Raw genomic sequence first — 12,905 nt, 5'->3', positions numbered from 1 at the left:
CCCTTTTTTTCTTTTCTGAGCATGCTCCCGCCTTTTATGTTGACATGTAACATGTCAGACTGCGGAGCAGCTACTCTGATACGGATGGATTCCTGTTGCAAAACTCCCAAGTACACGGCTGCGAAAGTCGCCCCTCAAAGCTGAAGCGTTTGTGCAGAAACACACACCAATAATTTCAGGCTTCTCGCTGCATTTTGCTCCGAGATGTTGCGCTCGCAGTTGATTTATTGCTGCGTATTAAAACCAAATAATCTCCCCCATCCCCTTGTCACTGTAAGCTGTTCTCAATCCCCTCCCCTCACTCTGGGCTCGCTTCGCCGGCAAGAACAAAGAAAGTTACGGGCGGACTCTGCGAGAAGGCAGCTGCTTTCTAATAATAGCCGAATAATCGGTGTCGTCACCGATACGAGCAACTGGAGTTCACACGTCAGTCCTGAGGAATTATGCAAAACGTGTCTTTGATCGTTGGGGGTTAAAGTGGGAAACTAACCTCGTTAGTATAAGGAAAACACTTCCTGCTCTCAGCTGAGTGGCTAAATGATGTAATTAGGAGAAAGTGTGGCCATTACTTCCTATAGAAACCACCAGAGATGATATAAGGCTGAAAAGTGACCCGCAAAAGTTTAAAGTTAAAAATGTCTTTTTCTTTTTTAAATTGGATTAAAAGTTTACATATAGTGGTCATGAGGGGTCAAATTATGTGATTTGACGTTAAGGATTGATTTGAACCTTAAAAACCAGGATCTAACTTTTCCTTTGGCAGAACCATTAAACCCTCTGGCCACTTTAATAGGTAAAGGTCAATTATACATCAGCGTCTGTGTTTTTCAGCATGATCAGGTCCAAACCCGGGTCTTCTCCTATTTCAACTCAAACTAGAATTTCCAGACAGATTTATTCATTTTGTAAAAGCGACATAAAACTTGCCTACCAGTTGGTCTTGCACCTAAATCATATACTTAAAATGAAAGATGAAGTTTGGATCATTGTTCTTCACATAAAGTAGGTCGCTACGTTTTTATATAACTGTCGTCTTCGAGTGTAGCTTTGAGGAACTTGATGGTGTGAGAGCTCTTCGCTCGCTCTGGTCAGCGGGTCTGGAGGGGTGTGTGTGCGTGTGTGTGTGTGTGTGTTGTGTGTGTGTGTGTGTGTGTGTGTGTGTGTGGGTCAGTTGACCTCCTTCACCTTCCCTCTTAGTGTCGCTTCCTGTTTTCTCCTCTTTGGTTGGACGGGGCGCTCGGCTACTGGCCTCTGAGGAGGAGAACTCGGCCCCCTCGCCGCGCTGTCCCATCGCATCTCCATCACCGCTTTCATCACTGTAACCAGCGAATTAGTCGTCTGTTAACAACTTCTGCTAAGTTTTTGTTGGGTTCCTCAGGCCGGAGCTGCAAAATGACGTTTCAGTTTGATTTTTGTTTCAAGAAAATATTACGGCATCTCCTTTTGGCTCAATCGGACAGAAAGTTTCGACTTTAAACTCCAACTAGAACCAAAGGCTTATTTTCATTTCAATGTTCATCCATCTGTCCGTCATTTGGATCCATCAGATTTTCAGCTTTCATCAATTCTTAAAAATTTATGGTGACATTTTGGTTTTATCTGGAATTTATAGTTTGGAAAAACTGTAGCATTTGGGATGTGAAAATGTCAGATTTTTAAAAAATATATATATTTTTCTGGTTTTGTTGCATTTTCTTTCCAACTGCTTATAGTTTGATGTCGTTTAAATTTAATAAAGACAAATTTTCTCCATTTTCCTGCAAATTCCCACCACTCCAAGTCATTTTTATTGAATATAAAAACTAGAAACTGAACTCTGACTTTTAATAAAAACAGTTTTGGTTTCAGCAGGTGTCCTCGTGTCCCACCCGCCGTCCTGTGGGTCAATCTGATCCGGATCGGGCCTCCTGCTGTGATCCATCTGCCGTTTCCTCATGCCTCCTCTTTCCTCTGATCTGACCGCGTTTGCATCGAGTTCCCACTTCCTTTTTTCCACTCGCTTCCTATCAGACTGGAGATGCTAATCCCGTGTGACCTTTCCTGTCCGGAGGTCATCACCCAGACGATCGGCAGATTACGGAACGTTTTCTGTCTGAGTCGATTAGCTCCTAATTTGTTTGAACTTTTTGCAACTTTGAATGGCACAATTTACATATATATTTTTTAAATGCTGTAGTTCCATTTCTAGTTAGTGAAGGAACTTTTTAAAATGTTTTGTCTGTCCTCCTGAATAAAGTGCGGTCTTGCTGGAGACCCTTTGCTCCCGGGGTTCTTCTGCCAGACGCAGAGACAAATCGCCGGTTATTGCAGCTGCTGCTACTCCTGATTTTTAATGATGTCGCTCTTGAATATTAAAACCATTATGGAGGAGAGAGGGCGACGAGAGAAGAGGGAGAGAAAAAAGAAAAAAAAACATTGCGATGTGATTTATTATTCTGCTCTGGGTGAGTCCCCTGCTCTCCTCCGTCTCTCTCTTCATTACATTCGCTCCGTCCGTTCTTCCTCTCCCTCGTTTCTTCATCTCTGTCGTCTTTCGTAATTGTTTTACATTACGTTTTTTTTGTCTGTTTTTCGTGGACCGTTTTGGCAAATGTTCCTTTTTATTATTTTTCTCTCTCTCTCGGTTTTGCCGATTTGTCACCCCAATGACAGAGGATGACTCAGGCTCCGTGGGGTTTTTATTCTGTGTGTGTGTGTGTGTGTGTGTGTGTGTAGGAGGCGCAGTGCTAATAGTCCCTCTCTCCCTGACAGACTAATGAGTAGTTTGGGCTCCCGTCTATCACGCGCTCTCCGTTTCCCTTCCTACCTCTGGCTCTTGGAAATGATGAGCTCACTCGCACCCGCTTTCCAGTGACGAATTCTTTCAAACTGGTGTCTCTTTTTATTTTTTATTTTTTTATTATTCTCTCTCTCTGTCTGTTGTCGTGGCTGTCACTGTCTTTGTGAAGCTCATCCATCTCTGTCTGCTGTGTAGTGAAAGAAACAGCTGGTTAACGTGGTCATCTGAGTGAAAATGCAGCATCTCGGAGCAGCAGACGTTTCTGCGAATGTTCAAGTCAATTTATGATGCTGGAAAGTTAAGGAGAACAAATGAATTGTTCTACCTTTAATTTGACATGAATGCTGTACAACTAGACTGAAAAAACATTTTTGATTGAGCTACCTGTGTCCAGACTTGCAAAGCATCTTCAACTTACCTGAAGAAGTTTTACATTCCCAAAAATGTACTTAAATTTATACAAAAAATACAAATATTGAAGTATTAGTGGATTTTTTTGGTAGAGAAGATGTAATATAAAAATGTGAGATGTTGTCCACTGGTTTGGTGCAGCTTGACACTAAGCCTGAAGGAAAAACAGAAACGGAGTATCGGAGCGGCTCTTGTCGTCACTAACTGCTTTTCTTGTCCACGTTTCCCCCCTGCAGAGGAGCTGGCGTACGAGGTGAGGTGGTTTTTCACCCGGCTGCGCGGCGGGCCGACCACCAGTCCAGTGGTCAGCGTGGACCGCTTCGGCGTCGCCACCAAGTCCATCCGCAACTCGTCCAGCGACGTCTCCATAGAGCGCAAGGACCCCAGCACCTACGTGCTCAACATTTTCGGCACTCAGGACAGGTGAGAGTTTAACCTTTAACCTTTTCCTCCCTGACCTGTTTTACTCGCCTCCGATATTTCTGCTTCATCATGATTGCGACTGTGGCGTTTAACTGGGTTTTCTGTGCTTCCCAGTGACAGTGGTGAGTACCACTGCATGGTGACTCCTTGGTACAAGTCGGCCTCATCGGGACTTTGGACTCAGGATAGAGATTATACCTCTGGCAAAGTCTTCCTCTCCGTCAAATTTGCAGGTGAAGAAATGTTTAAAATAATCACCCAGATTTACAAAATAACCTGAAAGCTCCTGCAGAACCTGGATTATTTTGTTCTAAGCAATTGTTCTCTCTCTTTTTTCTGCAGTATGGGACTCCTTAAAGCTACCTCTCCTATACGGTGCATCAGCCTCTCTGGGTAATATTGAAACTAAATATCAAAGTGATTCATTAATATTTAGTAGTTGTTTTTGGGTTTTTTTTGTCTTTCACATCAGTCAACTCCAAAAGTGCTGCACTCCATCTGTAAATAATCATTTTTATGCAGCAAAATGCAAATCCTCGCTGCACATGGTGTCCACATTTCTAGCACAAATGCTAACAATGTCCGATCGGCTGCTTTTGCAGCGCAACTAAACTATCATAATATTTCAGTGTCAGCTGGCTCGCGTCTTAAACCGACTCATCTTCACTCTAAAGTCGCGCTCTGCATTTTGAAGCGTCTCGTTTCAGCTTTTGTTTTGTCTGCAGGTGTGGGCGTCTTCTCTCTGCTTCTGGGTCTGATTTGCGCCCGGTGCTGCTGCCGCAACACGGCGCACACCCCCCGCTCGCGCAGCAAGCTGATGGACCTCGAGATGGACTGACAAACACTTTCCCCTGCGCCCGCCCACTGCAGCGCCCACAAGAAGCACCACGCGTCAAACAGACACACTCCCGTCGACGACTTCTGGGACACCCACCTGTTTGCCGCCGACGGACGCTGGGAGTGAGTCTGTCGTTTCGGGAGCCTGACCGACCAATCACAGTGCTTATTTTTTTGAAATAAAATTAAATCTAATAAAGGTGCTTTTTGGGGGGAAGACTTCTCGACTCTGCAGTGGAGGCGCAGGGGATTTTCACGCTCGCTCCATGGAGAAATAGCCTTTCAGACTTCTGTTTCGATTTTGGGTACGTTTTGCTTTCCCAATAGGATTTCTATCCATTTTTGAGAAACTCTGAGGAAGCCGGAGCTTCTGAGATGTCACTGCCCACTGGGACTAGAGGACCTCTACACAGAAATGCTGCCTCTAACCACTAGGAATAACAAATAAAGAAGCGCTCAGGCTGGATTACTTTTCTTTTTCCAGATGCCAAGGCTCATCGCAAAGTACAACCTGTTTTTTTGTTTTGTTTTTGAATCGCAGATGAACCATGAAAAAGTCCGAGGCTGGATTAATGGAACCTGGATTCGTTGGATTTCTTTCGTTTTGAAGCCTGAGCCTTCCTTCTGCCATAGAGGAGTTTGTGGAGTAAACATGAAAATAGAAAAAATTTAAAAAGTGCTTCATGTTTCCAAATGAGAGGCGTTGCACTACCATCCCAGAGTGATCCTATTTTAACAAAAAAGGAAAACAACTAACTTTATTGTCAGGACTCTCTCTTTTTTTTTCTTTAAATTGAGAGATTTTAAAGAGACATTTCTAAGCTTTACAAAAAGATATGCAGTCGGTGTGTTTGTGTGTGAGATATACTGTACACGGTGCCAATATTTGTGGAGTGTGCTTAGCTCAGATTGCCGGACCGACACTTGAACAGTCGCTCCCAGCAGCGGCGGAAACACTCCTCTTTTCTAAGTATTCAGAAATGTACCCAGATGTTATTTTTGCCTGAGTCTCGTGTGTGTTTTGTACAGTGTGTGTGAGTGCTGTGCGACAAAGGGTTGCATGTACTGTTTAAGAACATTATGATGTTTGTCATGAGCAACATCAATCTTTCTCCTTGCCCACTGGAAAGCCTGCAGCTCTCAAATGTTAAAAACCAGCTGCTGAAAATGCTGGCCGGCGTCAGCACATGATGCTAATTCAGGATGACACAAGACACTCGATTGCTTTTTTTTTTTCATTGTTATTATTATTTGCATTCATCATAGTTTATAATTTTGCATGTCCATGAGTCTCATGTTTTAATTTTTCAAAATTGTTTTTTGTTTAATGTGCTTAGCTTGGATTTGTTAGCATGAAGACGAAAAGCAGGGAGACGGCTAAATTAGCTTGCTAACATAAATCACCTATTTTTGTTCAGTGACTATTAAACATCTTCTTAGCCACTATTTGAACCCAGTTTTTATCATTTTTTGTAACATTTATAAAACTGTGAAAGTTTTGCTTTCCAAAACTATAACGTTTTTTACCTCAATTAGTAGTTAGCTTAACAAAATTATGCTATGCTATATCCTGCTTTAACCCGTTTAATCCCACCGGCAACAATCGCTGCTGTTAGCATAATGCATAGATAGCACTATGCTACGTGTCTATAGCTTTCCTGTTTGTTCTATACATCTTGCCGTTTCCACAGCTTCAAACTGTCAGATATTTTAGACCTTCTAGGCCTGAAGGAACCTCAAAATTATGTTTTCTACATCACTGTCATTCCCTCAGTTGAAGCCCTTCTACTTCATCCCCCCAAAAGCCGACTGTTTCCTTAAAATGTGGCTTATGCACTGAATGACCACCACAAGATGACGCCACACCTGAAACTACTTCAGGACAAGGCAACGGTCTTGTGCTTGGTCTGGTGGACATGCAGATTTGTTCATACTAACATTTTCACCTAATTTTGCCTCAGTGATGAAATGACCAAGTGAGGTCAAAGGTCACTTGGCACATTGAGACAATGACATCTGCAGGACGTGCCATTGAGTTGTGATGCATCTAAAATATTTCTCAACACTCTTGTAGCCGTTCTTTCTTACAATTGCTTATGCATGTCATGATTTTTTCTCATTTCTTTACATGTATATGTTGGTGTAAAACCTAGATTTTCACTAACATAACCAACATAAAATATAATAATTCATAAATATCACGTGTGGTGGAGGTCCACGGATTGAAATGCACGCACTTATTTTGCAGGAGAAAGAAAAATTGGGATTAAACGGGTTAATCTGGCCAAAAACATGCATATATTCAGTTTTGTTCAATTCTTTACTGATGGCTGTTAGTTGAAATGCTAAGCGGAAAACATTTGGATACTGTAACCTCTAATATTTCCTTCAATTATTCAATATGTTTAGCATTTTCTCATGGTTCGCTCTATACCAAGCATAAACTTTAAAGGCTAGTTGAGTTAGTTTGGAGATCTCCTCTGCTCTGAATGCTTCATTTTGAGAGAGAAGAGCAGAGCAGCGGCAAAAATGTTGGTTGAATCAGTTTATACGACAAAACCTGATGAGTCTGTTTTCAGTTTGTTTTTGTTTTTTTCCCATTAGCAGTCGAATGAACTTGTGGTGACTGGCGCGTCATGTTGTCTGCTGTGTGAACACACTCTCGCAGCTCCACCAACAACATAAAGTGACAGAGTTTCAGTCCAGACCCACCAGGAGGCAACCAGCCTCTTCCTGAACTGCTAGTGTACAGAGATGTTTTTAAAGTGAATTTTAATCAGATATTTAAGAGCAATAATCAGGTTACGGCTCAGAGAACGATGCACTCTCAGTCAGAGCTTCAACACTCCAAGATGAGGAGATGATTAATTTATTTACCTGTTGTCCATTACATTAAGAACTTTTATTTTTTTGTTTTTGTTCTTCTGAGACGGCAAGTCCAGAAATATTATTCCAACCACAACCCTGTAAGGATATTCTGCCAAACGTCGTTCGTAAGGCCGAATTTGACCCGGATCCAAAAGCCGGGAGCAGAACGTTGAAAAACCAAACGCATCCTGGATAGTCGGTTCCCAACGTGTCCTCCGCTCGGGACTGAGAGCTGGACGAACGCTGGACACTGTTGATGTTTTGGCCTGATTGATGGTGACTTTTCTTTCCGGTAAGGTGTGTGCACTTCTTTCTGCTCTGGGTTTTTCAGGATCAGTTTTGCCTCCTCAGCAAGTGGCTGTATCAAAACAATACTACTACTACTAATAATAATAATGCTTTGTGCCAAATGTTCCCAACTTTACATTGATGCACACCACTGAACTTGTCCCAGGAAGGCTTCCATATTGTCTTTTTTTGTTTGTTTTTATAGCAGTTAATATAATAAATCATGATTTTTTTTTTTAATAAATAGATTTGTGATATGGACTCTTCCTGATGCTTTTTCTTGTCTGTGCTTTTCAATATGTGGATGTTTACATAGATGGCATAACAAAAGCAAACATTTGTTCCTCTTTGTTGCATTAAATCAGACTAAACTCCCTGAATCAAGTTAGTTTTACTATAATTTTGCAGAACTGGATGTCTTCTGTCTTGCAACCTGTTGTCATAATCCCTGAATTGACCAAAAAATACAAAGATTTAACATTATAGATGTTTTCCACATCTGTTCAGTTTGTGGTTAGTCACCGGTTTTGGATTCATCAGAGGATGTTTTAACAGATCTGTGCAGTCGGCAGACTGCGCCGGGTTGGTTTACAAAAAAAAAAGAGGGCAAATGTTTACCCATTCCTTTGCTGCGCTGGCACCGGCTGAAAGTTTACCCAGAAGTTGTTTCTGGGTTTCCATGGGAGTTGTTTTACAGGTGATTGAGTCACTGGGTTTGCTTCATTTCTAATCCAGCTCTAATCCAGCTCTTTCTGCTCTTTTCTCTCTCTGTATGTTTTAGGTCTTAATCTGGGTTTCCTTTGGAGAAACCAGACACAAAGTTGAAGCTGAAAATGTGATGCGATTGGTACCACCAGGTACCAGCCGGCCCTGGTGGTACCGGTTTGTACCACCATTAAATGCTAATCCGATCAGCATTTAATCCCTGATCGGATTAAATGCTGAATTGAACAAGTTTCATATTTTTCTTTTGTATTTCCATTGTATTTGCGCAGCAACCATAAAACTAGTTTCTCCACATGTAAATATTTATTCACATATGTATGGAGGGATGTTTTTTTTCTGAATTTTTCCTTGCTCTTGGGGGCCCCCTGGTGGTATGGAGGCCCTAAGCAGTTGCTTCACATGCATATTGGACAACGCCACTGTTTTCAACACGCATGCCTATGTATTTTTTATCACTTCATCTCTGCAGCTCTTGATTTAAATGCAGATGAGTTTCCTGACTTTTCATTTTTGCACCTCTTTAACAATCTCTCCATCCCCCCTCCCCTCCTCTCATCTCCAGTTCATGTCGAGCTAACAGGGATGAAAGATCCGCTTTTGATTGGCTGCTGGCTTTTTTTAACACGCACTTGTTCTCTCTCAGGGTCCGTTTGACCCATTTTCCTGTCCCTGCATGTGCGTGTTCATGGGCCATTTGTTAATGCGGCCTTGTCACAACCGTTATCTGCTTTTAATTGAATCCGAGACCAACGTGATTAGGATAAGCAACCGTCGCGGAAGAGAGATCTCTGATTTGGAGGTGTCCCCCTCCTCCCCGTCATCTGGAGGGATGCTCCACATACAAAACGGGAAGGAAAAAAAATAATCAGAGGGGAAAAAATGTAAAACATTTTAGCAGCACACAGAAGCTGCCCGATCTCCCCAGAGCCCACCACAGGCGACGCGTCTGCTGGTTTTGGTTGTAATCGGCGCTGATGTCAACAGCGTCTCCTGCTCCACTGCAACACACACACACACACACGCACACACGCCGCTGCCTGTAAGAACTTCTAAACATGCTGTTAGCATCTCAGATGGGGGAAATTAATAACTGACTGGAGTCTTGGTGTTTGTGCCAGTCGTCTGGGATCCAGACCTTAAAATTCATACCATCACCTTTGTAGGAAATATTAAGTACACCTGACCCAACTTTCTGTAATTGGCTTGAATTATTATTTTTTATATATATATATATCCCCCAAAATATGGAAAACGATGTGATTTAATACTCTTAAAGGACAAAGCTAATCTCCTTTTACTTGTTAGACTCAAGAGTTTAACAAAGATGAGTTTCAAACTACGGTCTTCACAGAGACCCGTGTATTTTTAGACCTTCTATCTAATGCGGGTCACTGTGTTGAAACTTCGTCTGCATGAGACGACGTCCGAGTGTCAGAACAGTCGACGCGGCTGCAGTCTGGCTTTTATCGGCCAATTCCCAGAGCAACGAATCGCCAACAATCGCATCTCGGCGCGCTCCCCAAAAGATCTCGTGTCGGGGTCAGAGGTCGCTGCATGGACACTCATTAGTGACTTGAGCAGGAAATGAAAGCCAGGTATCAAACTGCAATGCACTTTGTGGCCTTGTTGAGTTTCTCTCTTATCTCTGTGTGTAGGTGTGTATTTGACCTCACCTCTCTGGTGCATTTCACCGACTGGAAGCCTCGGATATGAACTTCAGCGCAGTTTAAATCATTTCCAGTCTCTTTTATGCTCTGTAGACTCTCGATTCATTAAACATTAAAATGCACATTAAGGATCCGACTCTCTCTGTCTCACACACAGATGGAAGAATAAAAAGAAACAAAAAGGAGAGGGAAAACAGGGCTGTGAAAAATGTTTCTTTTTCTGCTTTTACTCATTTAATTATAAAAAAGTGATTTTATTGTTGAACTTTTATTAAGAACAAGATATCTAAACTAACTACGCTAAAGAGTAGTCAGACTGCATAGCTAAATAATCATCTCTTAACTGATTGACCTTAATAAAAAGAAATCAATAAAAACCTACAATAGATTTATCTCGTCAAGTAAAGATCTGATTACAACCAGACCTTCAAAATCAAGAAATCTTTTAACTAGAAGCTGCCGGGTCGGCAGAAAGCATGTCGCACTTCAAACACCGTCGCCAGAGACTCGCCTCATTACACACACGGCTCGCACTTCAAACTGCACAATGTAAAGAGAACCTGCCAGGACTTCCCTGGGTCAAAGTTCTCCGTGTCTTATTTTAGCCACCTTTTATACCTTTAAAAATAAATTATTAGCAATTTATTAGTGTTATTAACCACAGCTCGTTTTTAATGGTTGGCCTAAAATCGCAGCAGGAGACCCTGAGTAGTTTTGAGATGATGGAATAAATCCCATTTGGCTTTTCCATTGCTTTTTAAGGAGAATAAATGATTTGACAAATTTGTTTGATTTGTTTGAGATCCAATCTAAAGTCCAGTCAATTAGGTTGAGGAATAGATATTTCAACTTGTGAAGCTGCCATTTCTTTCAAATATTTTACATAATCTCTAATAAAAAAGAGGCACTTTTCCTGCGAATAGGTGAATCCACAAATATGGAACCACAGATTTCTGCAAACAGAAAGACATTACTTTATTGGTAAAGTGACGCAACAACCAAACGCTCTGTGGAAAAGACACAGGACAGTTTATAATTCGCAGACCATCCAAACAACTTCTGTGGGTTGTTTGTGAGCATAAAGTTGATCAGAAAATAGATCTCATACAGCTGGGGTTTGGAGTTGTGCGTGTCAGAGAAATACTGCTAATCAGAACTGGAGTTGAAGTTGCAACGTCAACCTCAATGATGGCAGAATTTATTGTTTTGTTGAAGTTGCTGTTGTTGTTTTTTTTCAAAGACAGCTTTATATCCCAACAGTTGTTTCCCTTCTACGGTAAATTCACAGGCAAAGTCGGCTCATCAAGAAATGCTTTTAAAATCTCTGCACAGGAAGCCGGTTTATTAGATCTCCAAGATTGAGTCATCGTATAAATCTTTATTTTATTAACTGAAATTCAAGCTGGAGACTTTATTACTGCTTTTCCATGTCTGCAGTGAATGTGCTGGCAGCTCCGTTACTCCTGACTCGTCTCGTGTTTGTAGCAATTCTCATGATGCGAATTATTTATTCACTGACCCGCCTCCTTTAAAAGCTCACTCCGTCCAGGTGTTTCTGAATTCTGATACAACTTGGACTTTCAGCAGGTGAATTTCAAGAGGAATTGAAAAATCTTTGCAATTGTACAAATGACTCTCTTTAATAGATACATATGTTGGTTTTTAAATACTTAAAGTGAAACTCATGGGACGTAACAGTTTGTTGTAATGAAACTTTAACTCTGAATTAATGAGTGCTTGAAAACACACACGCTGGAGAGGATTCCTTAATCCAGCACAGATCATTGTGCATGAATTATATGACGCCGCATAGAGAGTCTGAACCCGTAATTATCATCGTGGCTGATAATTGTTCTGCTTGTTGTGATGCTCACTTACAGCCTGAGGCGTTGACCTCTTTTCCACTCGTCTTGTTTCATCACACAGCGAGGAGCGGCGGCTTCTCGGGATGGATGGCGGCCATCAGGGCGTCGGTCTTAGTCTTTCGCAAAGTCAAAGTCGTCTTTAAATCTGTCTGTTAAATAGCTTCACGTTGTTATTTGCAGCTGTTTTGGTCATTCAGAGCTGAATGATGTGCTTGGATTCAGGAACAAAGTTTTCAACATGCCACTTGTGCACCAGGACAAGAGAAACACAAAAGTCAAAATGTAACTTGACACGTCGTAAGTAGTGAAAGGCAGCAGCAATGTGCAACTTGCCAGAGAAAGTAATCTTCTAAGAATTGTGTGCCTGGTTACAAATCACAGCATAAATACCTGAAGTGCCAGAAAATGCAGGCATCAGCCAGTTCACCAAACAAACTCCTCCACCGTTTATAGTCTCTTCTCTCACGTTTGCTGCAAATGAATTGTGAGGCACTCAATATTTGTGGCTTTTACGTTCCAGCAAAAGAGCCAACCATGAGAGAGGACACGACAATTTATGTTCAGGTGGCCTTGAACTTTGCTTCTGAGGGGAAACTATCTGAGAACTGCTTGCAACGGAAAATCGATGAGGATGTTTTGGAAGCGACTCTCAAATCTTCCAGCACAAATGAGTTCAGATGCACAATATCAGCTGTCCAAGTTTGAGTTTCTTTGAAAAACGTCGACAATGCTGCTCGTGTTCTACAGGTTATGAGAATTTCCTGTTTGCTCCAAACCAGTTAAGTATTGATGACAGAATCTCGTCCTTTGAATGGGACCATAATTCCAAGTCGTGCTTGAAAACAACAAGACACATTGTGTTCCATCCAGAACTGGATTTTGACCCTAAAGCTTTTGCTCTTTTCATTTTTATTCTGTCCTTATGCAGAAGCAGTTTCACTGGCATGCATTTCTGCCCCCCCCTTTTTTTTTTGTTTTCTTTTTTTTAAACTTTGTTTTATGTTCCATTTTCTGCTAAATGATCCACTGCAGTATCTGAGC

General features: G+C 41.7%; 1 protein-coding gene across 1 annotated transcript in view; it reads left to right on the top strand.

The window, feature by feature from the left end:
- The window catches only part of ptgfrnb (prostaglandin F2 receptor inhibitor b), a 43,387-nt gene extending 35,515 nt beyond the window's left edge, over window positions 1-7,872 (top strand). The window contains exons 12-15 of the mRNA XM_055025030.1: window positions 3,427-3,613; window positions 3,728-3,846; window positions 3,956-4,006; window positions 4,339-7,872. Of these exons, the coding sequence (XP_054881005.1) occupies window positions 3,427-3,613; window positions 3,728-3,846; window positions 3,956-4,006; window positions 4,339-4,451 (470 nt within the window). The 3' untranslated portion in view covers window positions 4,452-7,872. The remainder of the gene's footprint in view (window positions 1-3,426; window positions 3,614-3,727; window positions 3,847-3,955; window positions 4,007-4,338) is intronic.
- The last annotated feature ends 5,033 nt before the right edge of the window (window positions 7,873-12,905 follow it).

This window comes from Poeciliopsis prolifica, unplaced genomic scaffold, assembly GCF_027474105.1.
Source record: "Poeciliopsis prolifica strain line A6 unplaced genomic scaffold, Auburn_PproV2 SCAFFOLD135, whole genome shotgun sequence".
Taxonomy (NCBI): domain Eukaryota; kingdom Metazoa; phylum Chordata; class Actinopteri; order Cyprinodontiformes; family Poeciliidae; genus Poeciliopsis; species Poeciliopsis prolifica.
This window is presented reverse-complemented; position numbering and strand designations above follow the sequence as displayed.